Source organism: Chenopodium quinoa, unplaced genomic scaffold (assembly GCF_001683475.1).
Source record: "Chenopodium quinoa cultivar QQ74 unplaced genomic scaffold, ASM168347v1, whole genome shotgun sequence".
Taxonomy (NCBI): Eukaryota; Viridiplantae; Streptophyta; class Magnoliopsida; order Caryophyllales; family Amaranthaceae; genus Chenopodium; species Chenopodium quinoa.
The window spans coordinates 116,596-138,029 of NW_018743391.1; the positions used below are offsets into that span (position 1 = coordinate 116,596).

A 21,434-nucleotide genomic window follows, 5' to 3' on the forward strand; every position below is an offset into this window, starting at 1 on the left:
GACAGTCCGGCGGGGAGGACGAATTGGCGGGATTTTTGCTTTGTTTTTCTCCATTTGAGATGGGTTTCGTGTTTGTAATTTCAGTGGTTTGGTTTTCTTTGTTGATCATATTCTGGGTATTTTGAACTAATATATAAGAAGTTGAATGGTTTGCATGAATCTCTATAGCTAAAGCCGAGTTGTTGTGTGCCAAATGGCAATTGAGGTCTGAAGATGGAGCAATGGAAGATGAAAGGGAAGCGTGTGAGAGTAGAGAATTAGAAGAAAGATTTGGGGGATTTCGTATGTTATTTTCAAGGAAAGGCTCATCATTGCCACTTAATAAATTAATTTCTATATTCTGATTGGTGGATGAAGAAGGTGTGGGGTCTAGCAGAGCAAAAGGATTTGGAGAGATAGTGGAATTGGGTAAAATAGCTTGTTTTCCAAAATCCTTAGGATTTTTAGGAGCAATATTTGCTGAAATGGATTTGCTGGAAATAAAAGCTATGGGCTTCGTTGAGTTGGGCTTTGCTGAGATGGGCTTCACTGGAGTGGGCTTTGAAACCTGAGCCTGAGCAGATTTGGAATTTTGCTAGGATAGTAGTGTGACTTATTTTTTTTTTGGTGGAGACTTTGATTGACCAAATTTCTTTTTGTTAGAAACTATAGTCCAAGGACCATACTCATTGAGGATTTCTTGGTCTCTAGCTACTTGAGACCAAAATGGTCTCAACCAAGGGTACCAAGGTAATTTCGTTATAAAGCTGTCCTACTTTAAAAAAAAAAATCAGAATGTGGGGGCCCACACGTGTTCAGCAAAAGTTTTGAAATGAAAAGTCTAAAAAGTGGAGAGAGATTGTAAGGCTTTTGGAGGGAGAAACTGAAAAAACAGAGGAAAAAAATTTCAAGGGTTTTCAAAGAGAGAGAGAGAGAGTAAAATTGCAAGGGTTTTCATTTCAAGAGACGAAGAAGTTCTCCATAGATTTGCGATCAAATTCTGTAGATTTGAAGTTGTAGTGGACGCAAGAACGTTTTCGCGACAGTGAAGTAGCATTTTCGAACCGCTTTTGGTAATTATGTCGTTTTGTATTTTTTGATTTTGTGTGTAGTTAGGGTTTACCATAGTTCTTGCCTTATGTTTGTTTAAATTCCATTGAATTTGTAATTTGTGTTATTCTGTGTTGATTTTTGTTTGATTTTGTGTGTAGTTAGGGTTCTGGTTTTGATTTCTGTTGATTTTCTTGATTTTGTAATGCCATTAAATAAGGTTTTTGTGTTAGCGAGGGTCCGGTTGTTTTCGTTTTGGTTAAATTATAATGACTTAATTGTGTTTTTTGTTGGTTAATTTTGAATGTAGTGTTCTGCATGCCTACCACTATTGATTTTTGAGGATAATTACAATGTTGATTTCTGGATTTGATAAATTGTTGGAAGTGGATGATTCAAGGTTTATTTTTTTTCTGTTAAAATATGGATGTACTGTACAAATGGAATTGAAAATTTGTTGAAAATTGATGAGTTGGGGCTGTGTTGTGGTTTGTAGAATGATAGTTGTTTGTTGTACACTTGGTGTTGTGAATGAAAATGGGTGCGTTAGGTTGGTGCTTTAAAGTGGAGTGTTGGTGTGGTATTGATTTGTATTAATACCATTAGGTGTTTGTGTGGTATTGGTTTAGTCCCATGTATGGTTTATTAGATACCATCCTGGTTCTGGTTGTTATGGTGAAAAGTAAAGCCTATGTTGAATTTTTGTGTGTGTATTCTAAATTGCAGCATGCATGTGTGTCATTTAATGGGGGATTTGAGTTGTTGTATTTAATGAAATGTATTTATCCTTTGTTATAGTCATGGTGTTGGAGAGGTCTGGTGACTCCTCAATAAGCTGCAGACGTAATTGGGGGGTGAGTGTAATGAAGTTGTGTTGTAGTTTGTTGTATTAGCTTGGTTTACAGAATTCAGAATTTGGTTGTAATTTAATAATGACTAAAATATTGTTGTTATATTATAAATATTTTAGGCCAGTTTGAAAAACATTATGAAGAACACACCTGCCCCGGCTTCTTCTACCAAACAAATGGGTAAAAGAAAATTGAAAGCTGTAGTGGAGGATGTAGTAGTGGAGGATGTAGTAGTTGAGGATGAATTAGAAGATGACCCGGAGGATGATGGCAATGAAGAAGGCAGTTCTGAAGATGAAGATTATGAAGAAGAGGTGGAAGAAGATGATCCAAATGAGGTGTTAGGTGCTGGTGATTATGTTGAAGAGGTGGAGTACCTACAACCTACTCAAAGCGGGCGTAAGCGGAAAGTGGTTGAGAAGCAAGAAAAAGTTGTGCCCAACACTTCCAATCGCAGCAAACCTGTTCAGCAACAGAAGAGGATCTATAGAACGGTGAAGCGTCCGGCAGCTGTTAAAAGACAATTTGTAGAAAGACCGCATAGACAATACGTGGAGAGGCCGTCAGCAACTCAGAGGCAATATGTGGAAAGGCCCCCTCCAGTTCAGAAGCAATATGTGGAAAGGCCCCCTCCAGTGCAGAGGCAATATGTGGAGATGCCGGGCCAAGTACAGAGGCGAAGAATTGTTGTTGAACAAGATGATGAGGTGAAGTAAAGTAATAAGTTTGTTAAATTAGTTTGCGGTTAGGTCTTGAGTATTTATAAATGAATTTTGATTTTGTAGATTGATCTAGAACCGGGTCCATCGGTTGGTGAGAAGGTGAAAATGAACGGGGTTGTCGTTAGTACGCAGTTGAGGAAGTGTGGAAAGGTAAACCATGATCCCTTTTTTTTGGTGTTTCTGTGAATAGGTTATGTTAATTTTGTTCTGAATTATGATGATATTATGGGTTTCTGATTGTTTGTTTGATTTAATTTTTTTGGAGATTTCAGTCTGCAAATAACAACTGTCGGATTTCTGCTTTCTCTTATCTGATAACTATCTTGAACATTGATCAAGAGAAAATAGACCTTGTGACGAGGTGTGGGTTTGGTGGCTTGATGAAGCTGAAAGTAAAAAAAATTGATCGGAGGTTTTGTTATTGGCTCATGACAAGGGTTGATCATGATAAGAGTGTTTTAGTTGGTGTTGATGGGAAGGAGTTGCCTTTAGGACCAGAGCAATGGAGGTGTATATTTGATCTGCCCCGAGTTCCAAGACCTGTGCCAAATATGGTAGAGGATCCTTTAATTAAGAGTAAAGTAACGGACATTGTTAGGCATTATGGTGAGCTGAATGCAAGTGGGCGAGAGAATATTTCGATTCAAAAGGCATATGATTGTTTAGGACTGATGCCAATTGGAACGGAGGAGAAGAAGGACAATTTTATGAGGGTCTTTCTTACAGTTATTTTGGGCTGCATTTTGTGTCCAACGACTAACGGTCAGAGCATGTGTACTAGCTTGTTACCTGATGTTACTGTAGAGGCTGGTGCTAATGAGTATGACTGTTGTTCTTGTGTCCATAGAAGGCTGATGGGTTATGTGCGGGACTTTCAGAAAAGATTTGACCCGAAAGGGTATGCTGCTAGTGGGGGTGGATGTGCCCTATTTCTGATGGTGAGTTTGTCTAATATTCGATTGTTTTGTGTATTGTGTTTAAAATTGTATCATATTGTAGTGTATTTAGTTGTGTTTGGTTTTGCAGATATTCTATTTGGATCATCTTGCGTTGCCTCCATTGAGTTGGGGGACAATGCCCAGAATTGATGTGTGGGCCGATAAGAAATTTACTGCAGCTATTCAAGAGGACTTGTTGTCGTCTTTAGATTATGGAAAACTGAAAGTAAGTGAAACTTGGTTGATTTTCTATTCCGCATGGTTGTATATCATATAGTTGTTGTGGATTGATGGTGCGTATTTATTTGTCAGTTGGTTGATGTAGCGTACGGGGAAAGGCATCCATTGGAGCCTAGGGACTCTGTGGAACCATTAGAAGTGAGGGTTGGAAAGGAGGTATGGGATTTTGAATTTACCTTTTATGAGAATGTAACATGCTACACCTAAGAGATTGCAATCAATGGTTTTGTAATTGTTTCAATACTTGAAATAGTTGATTGTGGTTGGTCCCATTATTTGTAATTGTTTCAAGTTTTTAATTACCTTTGAATGTGGTAGATTAATGAAATGTAATGGTGCTATTTGTGTTGAGTTACTTAGTTTAGTTATATTACAGTATGTTGTTGTGATAATGTTATGGGAACTGAACTCTGTGTTTATGTGCTGAAATATCTATCAGTGTGGTATTTTTGAGTTGAGTTATATTTCAGTTGACCTCCTTCTATATGTCCACACGATGTCTCTGTGGGTTTGTGTGTTTGTGTGTGTGGTCACATCAAGGGTAAAATCTGTAAATGGAGATGTTTTCTCAGTCTTTCCATTAATTACATTTTTCCATCTTTATGTAGTTGTTGTGGTGTTTGTGATATTTGGTTGTGTTGTATTTGTACTGATTAGGTGATGAAACTGATGAAGTCGTATTTGGAAAAATTTGAGTGCATTCTTAATGCTGCTAACAGGGGCATTGTTAGGAGAAACTAGGATGGGGATGTAGATTTCGCAAATGTGGATTTGGATTTTGCATGAGAGTATGCGAATATGGATTTTGTATGGTCGTGTTGGGCACATGTGCCGGGTTGATAAAATGGATGCCATCACCAAATTGGACTTCACCATACGCATTGTTGGCGGTGAAGTAACCAACTGCCTCACTATGCTGGCTCATATGTATCCCACTAGCTAGCACCCTCCTGTTAAACGGTGGGGAAGGAACACTCCCACTTCCGGTGAACACCAACGGGTCACCAGCAAAGTATCCTTGGTTGTTGACCTATATATTCATATACATAACACAACTATGAATACAATCATCTCCAACACTTAACAACACACTAAAATATACACTTTACTCAAATTGATGTTACCTGACTATTGGGAAACATATTCCCAATATGGTGCCGAGAAGGTAATACATTTGGGAAACCAACCTATAATAATAAGAATGTGAGTAATAAAAAAAAGGGAAAATAATTGGCACAATAATAAAACACTTAAAGCAGTTCAACTTACTTGTTGTTGCATGAACTCAGGTGGATGGGGATTCACCTGACCGTATTGTACTTCGTTGTCATGTCCCTTGCCTTGTTTCTTTTTGCCCCCTGTCTTTGGTACCTTAGTCATGGCCTTTTCCGCTGGAGATGTGTAACGTGTTGTTCGAGGTCTCCCCTTCTTATTATTACCCCGAGGTTCAGGATCTTTCACACATGTAGAAGAATTTGGTGTATCCGTAGAACCTACAACACTACCTTTGTTAACTGAGCTTGGGGTTTTGGGGGTTACGGTTTTGGGAGCTTGAGGTACCATTTCACCATTAGGCGGCCTTTCTTCACCACTCGAACTGGCCTGACCCCTCAGCCAACGCATGCAACTCATCGAATTTTAGGCTCATTAGCTGAATCTAGTCCATTAACACTTCCACAACTTCATCAGATGTAGAAGCACGAAGTACAATAGGTTCAAGTGCTACACATAAGCTTATCATATCTTCGCACCTCCTTTGTTTTTGATGCGTCATGATACGCAACTTTGACAAGCGTATGTTTCCTACTTATGTCCTTTCTCCACCTATCCACAACATACATGGATGGAACTTCAGTCACTCCACTCATGTCTAACACCTTTATTATATGCCTGCAAATAATTCCATGACATTCAAAATGTCAACAGTCACAGTTTGCCTCTTTCCTTTCTGTACTATACACAACAGTATATACCTTCAATCGACCTTTTAGGGGAGTCTCCTTCTTCTTATTCTTGCAATAAATCCACACACGATCTGAAAACACATACTCCACCTCATTTTGTGACAATAACTTCTTCAACACAAGAGTGAGATATGCTACACGGTTGTACTGGTTTTGAACTTCCACAAACTTTGCATCTGTATACACCTTCTGGAATTTACCTTCTAAGGTAAATTCCGATATTAGAGGCCTAACGAATCGTGCACAATTAGCATCCGCTTCGTGCTCATTATTAGCTCGGCTCTCCATCGCCTTAATATAATTAGGAGCAAACTCACACAGCCGGGTATGTTTATTAATATAACCATCAAAAAAACTATTTATGCTCTCAACACGTTGAGTAGTCTGCATTCTTGCCCAAAATACCCCTTTAACGTACGCAAGAATCCACATCTCTCGCTCCTTGTATAGACCTACACACAACAAAACCAACTACAATGAAGCAACAACAAGATGACACAGCAACATAAGGAAATAAAAATCACCATTAAAAATCACCATTAATACAAAAATCACCATAAAAATCACCAACACAATAAATGCTTATGTACAAGAAATCCAAATAACCAGTCCACAAAAGTGCATAATTATACTATCCATTTCCACATTGTTATTTATCTATATGTCAACTGTGGTACTATCTTTGACTAGGATGGTAATACATTACTGGATTTGGTACAATTTGTGTGTAGAATGGTACCATCTGTGACTAGAAAGGTACCATCTATGGCTAGAATGGTATTCATTGCATTTTTATTCAGAAATCAAGTTCAATACTGAAATCTCTATTAGTAACTAACAGTGCAGATTTCAGATTTCAGAAATCATCTCCATAACAAATATTAAATAAAACAAGAACAAATTACCCTCAAATAAAAAATGAATTTAAGGAGCTACTAACCTTCCAGCCACTCGTAGCACTCATATTGTTCTAGCTTGAACTTTTTCACCACTTCCCACCAAGATTCAACAAATTCATCAGGTGTAATGCTGTTGTAGATCACACCTTGCAAAGCATCTTTCACAGCTTCGTAATCTTTTACAGCACCCAACTTCGTACCAAACTTTTTCATGATGTGCCACATACACCACCTATGACGTGTTGCCGGCATAGGGAACACGACTCTTATTGCCTTCCTCATCGCTGCATCTTGATCTGTCATGATAGCCGCCGACCGCTTTCCCCTCATGCAAGACAGCCATGTCTTGAATAGCCACTAAAATGTCTCAGCATCCTCATGTGATACCAAAGCACAACCTAATAGGATAGTCTGACCATGGTGGTTGACACCCACAAAATTTGAGAAGGGAAGTTCGTATTGGTCAGTAAGGTAAGTGGAGTCGAAGCAGACAACATCTCCAAAATACTGATACGCCTCCCTGCTCCTAGCATCAACCCACATGATGTCTTTCAATCGGCTCTTCGGATCAAGCCGATGCATGTGGAAATTTTTTTGGTTATTGGCAGTCATTTTATCAAAATACTCAAGCATAGCAGATGCATCACCGTTTTTCAACTTCAATCTCCTCTTCCTATTCACTAAATTATGAATATATTTTTTCGTAAGACTAACATTCCCGAATCCGTGTCTTTGGCCCGCCATGTTGTTGAAAATATAACTAACCGAGGCACCAGAAGCATGGTCAGTTTCAATCCTTTGCTCCAAATGCTTCGTAATCTTTTGCTTTCTGTACATTGCAATGTGCCTTGATAGCTCAGGATTCATAGTGTGATTGTGCTCATTAACGACTTTCATAATCTTCCACACACCGTCACTATGGCCTTGCCCATACAACATCACTGGACATTCACATTTTTTACTCTTCCTCTTCTTCGATGGCTCATCATATACCACAACCCTCTTCCCATTAACCCTCTTCTTGTATGTTGTAATTCCATAACACTCGCACTTCCAAACATAACCGCTATATGCCGCTTTGTTGTAAACATCATTATTTCTCCCACCTATACACACAACCCCAAATCCCTCTTGCTCTCCATATGTACGATAGTAATTATTCATGTCATCCCAAGAACTAAACTCCATCCTTACTTCTGGATGAGGTAATGCAGCTGCACCTATACATCTACTTGATCCCGAATTGTGTAAGTTGTGTCCACAATCATTATTCAACTCACCAACATCCCTGGGAAAGCTACAGTCAGCAGGGTCCTTATTCAAATAAAAAAATCCCCTCCATCAATATTCAAATCCTCATTTAAATCAAATTGCAAGCTACCATCACTATCTGATGAGCTATCTGAACTGGAGTTAACATATGTGCTCCCCTCCATGACACTGTTCTGGTTATCAACGTTACAATCCTACCCAAACAAACCAAATATTAATATAGTACTATCTCTTCTCACATTATAATACATTATAATAAAGGACAAAGCAACAATCTTCATAACATTACAATAAATCAACACCACTGCTATACAAAACAAAATTCATACTTGTAATCTATTTCATATTTCATCAAATAAATTACCCCAACACACATACAATCCGACTACCACACATAAATAAAACAAGTTCATATCATTAACTTACATCCACCTTCACTAATTCAATTCATGAATTATGTTCGAAACAGGTCCTTTAAGAACATACAAACGGAACCACAATGCATCGCTTAAATTCAATCTCAGTTCCATCACTTACGCATTTCACCGCTTATGCAATTCCATCTCAGTTAATGGGAATGAGAGTTCCAAAAATATCTGATCTTTATTTTAGATGGTACCATATTGTCATTTTTGCTAATACCAATTAGAAGGTACTTGGTACCAATCTGATATTTAATGGTATTCATTTTGAATGTAAATTATTGTAACATGCATCCTTTCTAAACTCTCTCTCAGTTCAATTGAATCAATTTCTTACAACTACCATCTTCATATTATCTCGATTACAACTACTTGTACCAGCAATTACAACTACTAGCCATTAAGTGCATTGATTTATTTCAGTTGAACAACTACCAGCAAATAAGGCATTGATTTATCAGTAAAAACTAATTCAGTTACTTGAGTTTGTAGAGAAAACTAAACCAATTCAAAGATTGTTCGAAACACCGACCTCAATCATCTCAATCTCTTTATTCGAAAAATTACTCATCATTTCGCCACCGGTAAACTTGTTGAAGTTATTAATTGATGAAGAATCTGAGTTAAATTGCGTGAATTAATTTAACAGACAACTAGGGTTTGAGTCGCCAAGAAATCCAGCTACAAAAATACTCCAACTCCTCCCAGCTGATTTGTTGATTATTGTTGTAGTCGAGCCTTCAAAAAATAATGGATGGGAATCCATTAATTTTTCCCAAAAAATTTGAAGAGGAGGGAAAAATTTGGGGGATTTGGATCCCGCCATGAATTTGGGGGAAAAATTGAAGGGGTGAAATATGTGAGAATTTCCATTTTTACAGTACAAAAACATTGGTCCCCCACTTGTTGTCCTTTTCTTTTCTTTCATTCAGCTATTTTGTTTGCATTCTAGCTTTTTCAATTCCATCTATTTTTTTTATTTGGTTGAGACCATTTTAGTCTCAAGTAGCTAGAGACCAAGAAATCCTCATACTCATTAGAAGTATAGGGAACAAAAACCCCTGATTCATGCATAGTGGAGGAAGTAGACTTTTCATGGATAATGGAGCATGAAGACTTGTTGTCTAATAAAATATTGTTGCTTGTAGTAGTAGTGCATGTGTTAACATTTTTTCCTTTGTCAACAAAAACCACTTTTTGATTACATTTTTCTTTGGTGTGTCCTATTTTTCCGCAAGTGAAACAAAGGCATTGTAAGTTTTCATACTCAATAGATTGCCAACCATTACCCACCCAAACATTAGTAACTAAAGGGATAGATAAATCTATGTCTAAGAAAACCCTAGCATATCTAGCACGAGTAAGATGATCAGTAGCATAATCAACACGAAGAGGGTTACCTGCTAATTTTGCAATGTCGAAAAGAGCTTCTTTATCATAGTATTCCACAGGTAATTCCGGGAAACGAATCCAAACAATCATCCTATCAAAGGGATTCATAGAGGGCCTAAAATTAGGCTTCCACTTCGTGATCATTAGATAGTGATCTATAATAAACCAAGGTCCCTCTAAAATAGCTTTTTCATAATCATCCGGAATTGAAAATCTGAAGAGATAGACATCTTTCCCTAAATCAATGACCTCAAGAGTACCCTTGGGTCTCCACATAGCTCGAACTCGTTAGGTTATGAACGAAGGCCGAACTGAAATTCCTAGACACTTCCCCATCAAAGTTAATTTCCATGGCTTCCTTAATTTTTCCAAAGTATCCTTGTGAAAAGAAACAACTTTGGAAGAATCATGAGGAGGTAGATGTTCATCCTCCCATTCAGTGGAGGTAATAACAATTTTTGTGCTTCAGAAAACCATTGAGAAGAAGCCTTTATAGCTTCCCTAAAGGTTTGTTTAATTATAGGATTAGGGGAAATCGAAGGTGTGATTATATTATCATCATCTATCATCTGAATATCTTCTATAGCATGCATGACCTCATTTTCCTTTGAGACGTCATGCACAACCGAACCATCATGAGGAGATGTCATGTTGGTATCAATATTGATCAAATTAGTCACCTCCACGCTAGATGATTGATCATTTAAAACCCCCTGATCATCTTTAGGGCTAAACACCAAGCTTTTATCAATATTTTAACTAGGACCATCCATAATGCAAGAGATAAATAAAAAGAAAGGAAGAGAACGAAATAGGACAGGGCAAAGAGAAAAACTCGCAAGTTGAATACCTGTAAAAGAAAAAAAAAAATTGAAAAAGAAAGCTAACAAGATCCCAAACAAAGGCTCCTAAGGCCCCCTTGCCTAAGCAAGGAGGGAGTTCCTTGATGACCTTTGAGAGAGAAAGTGAAAGCTTGAGAGAGAGAGAGAGAGCATTTTGTTCAGATATTTTTTTTACAATTGAAAATTATAATACATCCTGGTTAGGGTTTGATTTCAGTTCGTCCAGTCAATTCCAGACAGATTTTGAGTGTCCATCATACGTATATGTGTATTTGAATTTATTCTCTAAGATCTTGTAAAGGTAAAAAGGGTTTTGAGTGGTTTGTATATTGGGGTATGAGAGTTCGTGAGGATTCTCGTTATTGTAATTGAGTATTGCTAAGTGTGTGCTTCTTGGTGAGGCCGAGTGAGTAGTGCTCCGGGAGTATTACTAGGGATTTGAATCTGGGATTCGATTCAAGTGAAGAACATTTACGTTCTTGGTGAGTTCTGGCTTGGGTAGGAACTAGGTAGTAAGTTTGGTCAAGAACTTGTACGATTGTAATAGGTTGTAACTAAGAGTGTTTGGTCTATTATAATGGATTGGTTTGGTTTGCAATTTCTTGAAAGGTCAACGTTTTACTTTTAGTTAGGCCCTGGATGGTTTCCTCATAAAATCCGCTTTGCATTGTCTAAGTTCCTAGCAACAATCAGTATTGTACTCCGCGAAAATTAGGCACTAAGGAACATAGTATAATTCAACCCCCTTTTTCCAGTATACCATCCAAATAACAGCAACCCGGGTCGAATTCAAATGCAGGCAAACTTAAACTCTCGTAAACTTGGTAGGACAACAAAAAAAAAAAAAACATTGGTCGAGTTTAAGGATGGAAATTTTATATGGATATCCAGTAATCCGCTCCACCCGCTCTAATTAAATGGATGAAAACCCGACTTATACGGATGAAGGGCGGGTGGTGGATGAAACGGATGACGGATCGGGTCGGATTCGGGTGGAACTTTTAGTCATCCGTCACCCGTTTATCATCCACCCGTTTAATTTTTATAATAAAAAAAATGCCCTGAAATTAAATAAACCATAATCTAAATTTCAAGCAGCCACCTTCTTTCATTTTCAATCTCTCTCTACAGTCTACTCTCTCTCTATACCTTTCATTCTTTAGGCTCCACCCTCAGTCCCTCACCGACGACTCCACCCTCACTGGCGGCGACTCAACCATCACCGGTGGCGACTCAACCCTCACCGGCGACTCCACCTCCACCTGCGACTCCATCTCACCTTAGTCACCTACAACGTCCAGCGATTAAGGTATAATTTTATACCCTTTTTTTTTTAATTTCCCTATTTTAATTTGTTCTTTTGACACACCATCTATAAATCTATAATCCAAGAATCGATTCTATGTTTGTGTGTTTCGATTTAACCATTTTTTTTATTAAAGATTGTTAGTTTTTTTATATGTATTTAATTTGTACATAGTTGCATTCAAAATTTTCAAATAAGTAGTAGCTTTGAAATTTGTTTTATTTTTTCTTCTGTATTAACGTTTCTGATGTTTTCAACTTTAGATCTAAAAACTTCAACTTTTATGCCTAATTTTAAATTTGAATAGCATTGTAAATGTTAAATATATATCGTGTAGATATTTTTGTATGTATTTTTTATACTTAGGTATTTAGGCTAGTATCACGCCTAATGAACGCCATTCTCTTGTATATATTCTGACTTGCTTATTGTGAATAATCAAGGAAAATATTCCCCAATTATTTCAGTAAATAATAAAAGATAATTAAAAAAGTTGGTGAGATTATGCATGTTGTACTCTTGCTAAAGCTGCTAGTTTGAACTTGATATTAATCCTATTTTTTATACTTTTGTTATAGGATGATGGGTGATAATAATGATCTTGATTGTGGGTATGATTATGATAACTATGATTCTTCATGCCCCTCATCAAATCCTTCTACTGTACCTACTGCATCACCTACTCCACCACCACCTCCACCTCGTCAACCAAATACTAATCCCTCACAATCTGTACACATGTCTTCTCAACCCGATGAAAGTGAGACATCCACAAGAAAAGCAAGAAAACAGACTTCAATGGTTTGGGAACATTTTCAAAAGATTACAATAAATGGTATGCCAAAAGCTAAGTGTCTCCATTGTGATCATATCTTGTCGGCAATAACCAAAAATGGAACATCACACCTTAAGGACCACATAAATTTAAGGTGTACTAGAAAGAATTCAAAGGTCGATATTCGACAAAAGCTTTTGAGTGTCAACCGCAAATCTGATGGGTCAGCTAGAGTTGAAAATGATAACTTCAGCCAAGAAGTTTCAAGGAGGGAATTAGCTAACATGGTAATTATGCATGAGTCTCCGTTGTCTATAGTGGATCACATTGGTTTTAGGAGGTTTGTGACTAGTTTAAATGCCCATTTTAAGATAATATCGCGTAATACATTACGGGCTGATATAATGAAGATGTTTATGAGTGAAAAGTCGAGTCTAAAGAAAGCATTAGAGAGCAATGGGTCGAGAATAGCTATCACTACTGACACGTGGACAGCTTCAAATCAAAGAAAAGGTTATATGGCTGTAACATGTCACTATATTGATGACTTTTGGGTATTGCGCAACAAAATATTGAGGTAATTCACTCTTACTTTTGATAAGATGCTGATTTGTGTGTTTTTTTTTTTAATGCTGAATTGCTGATTATTGTGATTAATATGGCTAGCTTGTGTTTTTATCTTGCTTAGTTTGGTGCTGTTTTTACTGTTTTATAAGGCTAATTTAGGCTTGTTTTTGGGATTATTTATTGTGTTTTATATGGATTATTTAGGTTTGCTTATGTGCCTTGTCCACATACAAAAGACACTCTTGCTCAAGTCTTGTTGGACACTTTGAACATGTACAATATTGCTGAAAAAGTTTCATCTATTGTGGTTGATAATTGTACTACAAATGATGCTATGCTTGATGTTTTGAGCCCTCGTTTTAATGAACAATCTCTTATGTTGAAGGGTAAATTTTTGCATTTAAGGTGTAGTGCACATATATTAAATCTAATTGTACAAGATGGTCTAGATGTAATTGGTGATGGAATTAAGAGGATACGTGATTGTGTTTCCTTTTGGGCAGCAACTCCAAAACGAGTTGAAATGTTTGAGGATAAGGTGAAATCTTTTGAAGGAGAAGAGGGTAGAAAGTTGGTTTTAGATTGCAAAACAAGATGAAACTCAACTTTTTTAATGCTTACTAGTGCTTTACCTTATAAGGATGTGTTTAGTAATATCAAGTGTCAAAATCCTCGTTTAAAGTTTATACTTCCTACTGAAATGGATTGGGAATTTGCTGAAAAGGTTTGTGAAAAGTTAAAAATGTTTCACAAGACGACTGAAATTTTTTCTGGCCGAAAATATCCTACTTCTAATTTGTTCTTTCGCCAAGTTTGTGAAATTAAACTTGCATTGAGGTCTTGGTTGTTAAGTGATAGTCAACTTATCAGGGATATGACTAAAAATATGAATGATAAATTTGAAAAGTATTGGTCTAATATTAATGGGATATTGGCCATTGCTGCCATTTTAGACCCTAGGAACAAATTAGAGTGTGTAGAGTTTTATTTTAATGACATATATTATGATAAGGCTGGAGATGAAATTGATAGGGTAAAAAACTTGTTGTATGACTTGTTGTATGAGTATCAAGAGAAGGAAGCTAGGAGTATGGCAACTTCTAATCTAAATAATGTGAATGGAAAACGGCCTATTTCTTCAATTAACTCTAATGATGATGATGGTGGAGATAAGTGGAGTAAGGCTAAGAAAATCAAAACAAGGAAAGTAAATGTGAGGTCTGAGTTAGACCATTATTTAGAGGAGGATGCTTATCCGGAGAGTGAGGGTTTTGATATTTTGAATTTTTGGCATATTGAACTCAAATATCCGACATTACAAAAAATTGCCAAAGACATTCTAGCCATACCTGCATCTACCGTTGCATCTGAGAGCGCATTTAGTATGGGTGGTAGAGTAATCAGTCCTCATCGTTCAAGACTTCATGCAAACACCGTAGAGGCTTTGATGTGCTTGCAAAATTGGATTCAAGGAGAGTATTCAGGTAACAAGATGTTTAATTGTTTTTTTTTTTTTTTATTATTAATAATATTTTACTCCCATTAAAGTAGTATGTACTAAATTGTATATTTTCGATTATGAACTTATGATGAAGGTCTTGCTTTGGAAAATGCTCAAGCTTGTGCTACCATTTTAGAAGATGAAGATTCTTTAGATATGAGCAGTGGCGGTGGTGGACTTAGTGGTAGCGAGGTCGTTGACTTGGATTCGGTAATAATCAAAACTTATTAAAAAAAATTCTGTGTTAATATTCATTATATGGTCTTACTTACATTTTTTGTACTCTTGTAGGATGATGACGATTTCATGGATATTTGAAGAAAAAAAGGGACTTGATGACAAATCTCACCTCTTTGGCTCATTGCAAATTCATTGCTAATTTGCTACTGTAATTGTGTTCTAGTCATTAGTTCATTTTTATGTTATTGACATATTTGAGTAATTTGACACCTAGTTGGTGTACTACTGTAATATTATACATTTATTGAAGGTTGTAGTACTTTTGTTTTCCGATAATAAATTATGATTTCGGTAAATTATAATTTCATTGCAAGTTTAATAGCTTTCATCCGTTTAGCATCCGATCCATCCATTTCACCCGCGGATGATGGGTGGATCGGATATGGATGATGGGGTAAGCGGGTGGTGGGTGGAGCGGATGGCGGGTGCGGATGGATGCGGGTGAAGGTCCATCCGATCCAAATCCGACCCGTTGCCATTCCTAGTCCAGCTACCTAGCTACAAGTATACAAGTAATACAACTATACAAAAATACAATAAAGTTTAGGATATTATACAGTTACCGAAAAAGATGCACCAAACAAAAAACACACAATATACCAAAAAACTCCCATCACATCCATGACACATTTACACCCACAACATAATAACATTATATTTTTTACAACAACAACCTCCGTCTTTAATAAATAATCAAAAGCAAAAAGTTCCAAAGTTGGCCAACGCTGAAAAAACCAAATGGAATACCAACCACCTTCATCATCATCTTCTTCTTCTCCATCCCCATCCCCATCCCCGTCTTCGTCATCGAAGACGGAGGAGCTTGACTTTCCACTCCACGCAATCGGGTTCGAAATCGACGAAGTGTCTCCCGCTAAAGTCACCGGACGTCTCCTTGTCACCTACAAATGTTGCCAGGTAACTTTAATTTCCTTTTGATTTATTGTTTTCATTTTTGGATGATTTTGTAGAATAAAAATTGGTTAAATTAGGAGTGACAGTTTCAGCAATAATTCAGCTGATACTTTCTTATCGGCTCTTTCTATTTGTCCTTCTAAAAAAGTTGCTACTTTTATATACAACTAGTACTTTGTTTAGAAAAAATTGGCACGTAACATAGTAATACCATACTTCGGTAATTTATCTTACCAAGTAAAAATCCAAATGTTTTCAGTTTTGTATTTTGGATTTGGAAAATTTACAAATTGCAGCGATTTAAAGTTCATATTTTGCAAATTGCAGCTATTAAACTTACATTATTTTTTTGCTAATTCCGAGCTCAATTAGGACCCCTAAAGACTAAAATGGTCCATAAAACCTTAAACGAAGATTTTTTGACATGTTAATCGATGAAAAACTTGAATTGAACTACAATTTACAATTTATACGAACTTTTGGACTACAATTTGCAAAAAAAAAATTTGGCTACATATTGCAAAATACGAATTTTAAATGGCTGCAATTTGCAAATTTTTCTTTGGATTTATATTTATTATAAAAATATATGGAGTAGTAGTTAATTAATTAGCTGATATTTAATTGAATTGATTAATTTTTTGGTGATCAAAGTTCCAAAATTATACCATGTTTATATATTGATATACTTAGCTAGCAATCTTTTTTTTTTTTATTTCTTTGTGGCCTAAAATACTCCGTCTCATAAGAAATTTTAAGGAGATGTTACATAAGCCTTTATGACATTAAATATCATACTCTGTGCGTCATAAATAATTAAATACGAGTATGTCTTATTTCACCCAAAATTTTTGTTCATACATACATGGAAAAGCTTTATTTTATTTAACAAGTCAAATTTTCTAGTTATTAATTAAAAGTCATATTTCATCTTATCTACTCAAATTATTTAATTCATTTTATTATAACCTTTATTTTTTTGAGACAATTTTTTTTGTAGATAATATAATAAAGCTTTATTTAAATTAATTTATAAAATGAACATTCACTATTTATTGTACTTTTAATAAAAAAAAAATTCACTATTTTGTCACTTACATTCACCTATAATGAATCAAACTCTATCATCTCATTATTTTGGTATTATTCATCTTTCTAAAAACATGTGCACAATGCAAATAAGTTTTTTTTTTTAATTTTATTTATTTATTTATATTTATTATTATGTTATTATTATTATTATGTTATTATTATTATTATTATTATTTTTTGAAGATGGAGGTAGTACTTTATACCTACTACATGATTTTATAATTACTCTCCACTTGAAATTACTTTACAATTGTCAAATTTATATCTAGGAACTTTGATGCAGCATTACTGACACATTGTTAGTTTGACAAGTTGGGGAATATTACTTGCTACTCTAATAGTTTAATGTGGGGTACAAAGTTACAAACTAAATAATGTACAAGTATGTACTTGTTTGTTACTACTTACTTTCATACGGATGACTAAGCTACCATAATACAAGTAATCCCTATCTTATTACTCTATCCGTTTTTAAATACTTGCTCCATTTCTGTATGCGTGGAGTTTTAGGAGAAATTGGAGAAAGTAATAAAATAGTGGGGTAAGGAAAAAATTAAAAAATTGTAAAAAGCAAAAGTAGTTGAGAGAATTAAAGGAGATAGTATATGAAATTAATAATTTTTTTATTTTTATTATTTTTTTTTATGTTGGGCCCATTAGGTGAGAGAAATGAATTAAGTATTATATAAGATTTTCAAATAAGGAAATGGAATAAGTATTTAAAATCGGCCAAAAAGAAAAGTATAGCAAATATTTAAAAACGAAGGGAGTAAAAGCTTAACTAAACACTTATAAATAGTGTTACGCCAATTATATGTAACTAGGGCAGTCAACGCGCGCGTTGCGCGCAAAATGGCTAGCCATTTCGAGTTAGCTTTTTTCAGCTTGTGTTTAGGAATGGCAATATCCACTTATCACATGTGTACATAATTATCACAAGTATAGCTAAAACTTGGTAGTGTTTGGGTGGAACAACGATTACTTTAGTTGTGGACGATTACTATGTTTAAAATAAGTGTTTTTTTTTTTATTAAAGCCTTACAAATTTAGGCCATAGTTTTAAGGTTTATTGGAACAACTAAAGCATCTAACCTAACGCATAATATTCTTAAACCATAACCTTGAAAATGTTACAAACAAAAGGTTCAAAAGCAACAATTACAACCAAACATTGAGCATAATATGTTGTATGTGGCAGTGTTCTTGTATGAAGAAACACTGTGTACTTATTCATGTTGTTGCTAAGTTGTTTTAGTAGAGTCTAGGAAAAGGAAATGGCTTTGATAGCCCACTGTAGAACCCGAAGTATAGTTAGGGATGTTGTTGATGCAATCTAAAAGTACATTAGCTTGGTTGCCAAGGTGGTAGTTATTACTTCAAATTCTTGCTAGTCGCCGTGTGAAATAATGCATTGAACAATAATACTAACCTTTTTTTAAAGGTGAAAGAGACATTAAGATTAAGGAAAAATAGGAAAGCCAAGTATATAATTTGTTGGAATTATAAAAGAACTATCAGTTTCCTCAAAAAAAAAAAAAAAACAAAAAAAAAAAAAAAAAAAAACTCTTGCAAGTTACAAACTCTAGCAATTCTTGAGCTTGGTTTTAATTAGAATTGAATTGATAATAGGAAACTAATGCACGGAATTTGAAAAGAGTTACAATTATGGTTTATGGGAATAATTATTACAAATTATTTTACGCTTTCTATGACAGATTGACAACGTAAGATGTTGTGCAATAAATTAAATATAGCCTCCATTGATTGGCGCACTTTTGGGTTGTGCTTCATCTTCTCTGGGTTTTCTTCTACTCAGGGATGGTGAATAAAGATTAAGAAGATAAGAAATTAAAGCGCAAAACTCATTAATGGGTATGGATTATAAAGAGATAAGAAGGTAAATAAACATTTTGAAGGGTAAAAAGGTCCGTGCACTATTCATAAGAACAACTTTCCACTTTTTATAAGGTAGGGATACACACTAGCATTTATGCATGCAAATTTATTTACATATTTTCCCTCTTAAAATTTACCGATAATTAAAATTGTGATATAAAGCCAAACTAAAAGAAATACTTGGGCATGGCAAGCTATGCCATACCCCAAATGTCGCGGTTCTATATATGAGTGTCGCGGTTCTATCTGTCCCAAAAAGTTTTCCCATTTAAATTATCTTGTTGATGGAGTACATAGTTCGTTACATCAATTGCTTGGTAAGATTCGATCCTTACACCTATATGATGTAAGGTAAGACTCCTATTAGTGAGTTAAACGTCAGTTAATAAAAATGAATACACGCAAATTATGGTATAAACATAAAACAATAACCATTAACTTTAGACCGGTGATGGAGTATAGGATTATTAATAATTTACCGTTTATGAATGGCTTATAACTTTATAAGGTGTTAATTCAACTTGATCTAATTCATCAAATAAGTTCAAATTTTGAGTACTTACAATTTTGATTATAAGTTTCAATAAGTTAGTCATCTTTAACGATTAATGGATACGCAGCCATTCAAGGTGTTACATGGAGGAGTATCGGCGTTGATATCAGAATCATTGGCGAGCATGGGAGCACATTTAGCAAGTGGGCTAAAGCGAGTGGCCGGAATCCACCTTAGCATCAACCATGTAAAGCGGGCCGAGCTAGGTGACCTAGTTCTAGCGGAGGCCGTTCCCATCACACTTGGCCGTACCATTCAGGTCTTTCTTATGCTTTTGTTTCTTTTATGCTTTTGTTATTGTCCTTGTGACCTTTTGGGCCAACTTTTATACCGTATGATTGATTATATGAAGCAAACTCTATCTCAATGACTTGTTGTAAAGTCGAAGAACTAGTCAACTGATCTAACTTCCTATGAGTCCTATCTCTTATTTTAACTTGAAACGATGGGAATATCATTAGTCTATTTAGAGTCGTTATCTATACAAAGTTTTAAAATAAATATTTTGAGGGTATTGACAATTAGGTGAATAGTAGTATAAGATGTTGATGTACTAAGAAATTTATAAAACGTTCATAGTGTAGTATAATTATATTTAGTGGTAGATGTTGATTTATTGATTTACATACATTTTAATAAGAGGCAAAATTTCACCTACCATACTACCACCCTCTTTAATTAAGTCTTTATTATAGGATGATAAAAAACGTTGAACTTTAACTAGGATGGGAAAATTAAGGAGGTCCACTAAGTCCATCCTCATCTACCAATTGAGAATTTGAGGTTAGGTGTGGGAATAATTATTGACATGTTAGCATCTTCCAATCAATGAAAGTGACGAATGTATTTGTGAACACGACCTTTGTTTGTTATTAGTAACGTGCAAATTAAATTGATGATGAAGCCAAATTAAAGATCGATGAATAATCTTCCTTTAGCTATCGACATGTCATAGTCTCATACGTAAATTATCACGTAAATTATCTTATATGGTACAACCAATTGTATAATGCAAATAAAACATCCTCATTCGTCTAGCAATAATGGTACTAAGTGCCCTTCTGATATTTTGGAGGGTGTTTAATGTTTTTGTGAAACAAGAAAGAATTTTGAAAAAAAAAAAAAGAGTTAATTTAACCAGTTTAGAGAGCTCATACTCGAATCCATATAAAAGCTAAAGAGTATTTTGATTTTTTCGATAAAAGAGCTTTTTTAACGAGTTTATTGAGCTTAACTAGCTAATTTGTAAAAAGTTGAAAAATAGAGCATTTTAGATTAGTTAATTGTAAAATTTAATACAAATGACAAATATTCTACAAGTTATTGTTTTTAATTAAATATAGTTATTAATAGTGGTCAAAATAATTTACTATGTATAAAAATAGTGTAAAAGTTAAAATGAATATGATACAGAGTCAGGGAGTCACATACTGACCGCAACATGCAAGTGTAACTAATGGTAAATATGTCGCCATTGCATTTGTTCAGGTGTGGGAAGTGCAACTATGGAAAACAAACTCCAACAACTCAGAGAGCAAATCCTTGGTATCATCTTCCCGTGTAACTCTGATTTGCAACCTTCCTGTACCAGAACATGCAAAGGATGCAGACAAACATCTTCGAAAATATGCCAAGTTATGAGTTTCAAGTGATCAGTAACACACTGTAGACGATGAAGTTCACATGTTGGTATATATAAATGGTCTAAACCCAGATCACTCCCAACTCACACGACACAAGAAGGCTTGCAGCATTGCGCCATTGTTATGATCTCTCGTCCGATCCCCTGCCTGAGGGATGGTACATAGTTGGACTAGTGGATCATTCTGACTTTGTAATTTAAAGATGATAACAATGATTTAAACATATTGACTGAAGTTATTACATTATTATGCTATACTTTCTCAAAAGATCTATCTTTTGTTACTCATACTCTTAACAATGGTCTCCATATTTAGAGATGCGAAAAACAACTCAAAATATACCATCCAAAGTAAAACAGAACTCCCTTGACAGAA

General features: G+C 35.3%; 2 protein-coding genes across 2 annotated transcripts; both read left to right on the forward strand.

Annotated features, from left to right (window-relative positions):
- The first annotated feature begins 1,916 nt into the window (after positions 1–1,916).
- Positions 1,917–4,441, forward strand: LOC110738552. The gene is made up of 6 exons (XM_021918952.1): positions 1,917–2,587; positions 2,666–2,752; positions 2,875–3,540; positions 3,629–3,766; positions 3,853–3,936; positions 4,220–4,441. The coding sequence occupies exons 1-6, from the start codon at positions 2,018–2,020 to the stop codon at positions 4,439–4,441; spliced, it is 1,767 nt and encodes a 588-aa protein (XP_021774644.1). The 5' UTR covers positions 1,917–2,017.
- Positions 4,442–15,499: 11,058 nt separating this feature from the next.
- LOC110738614 (1,4-dihydroxy-2-naphthoyl-CoA thioesterase 1-like) lies at positions 15,500–21,326 on the forward strand. The gene is made up of 3 exons (XM_021919007.1): positions 15,500–15,878; positions 19,484–19,675; positions 20,905–21,326. The coding sequence occupies exons 1-3, from the start codon at positions 15,699–15,701 to the stop codon at positions 21,055–21,057; spliced, it is 525 nt and encodes a 174-aa protein (XP_021774699.1). The 5' UTR covers positions 15,500–15,698; the 3' UTR covers positions 21,058–21,326.
- Positions 21,327–21,434: the final 108 nt, after the last annotated feature.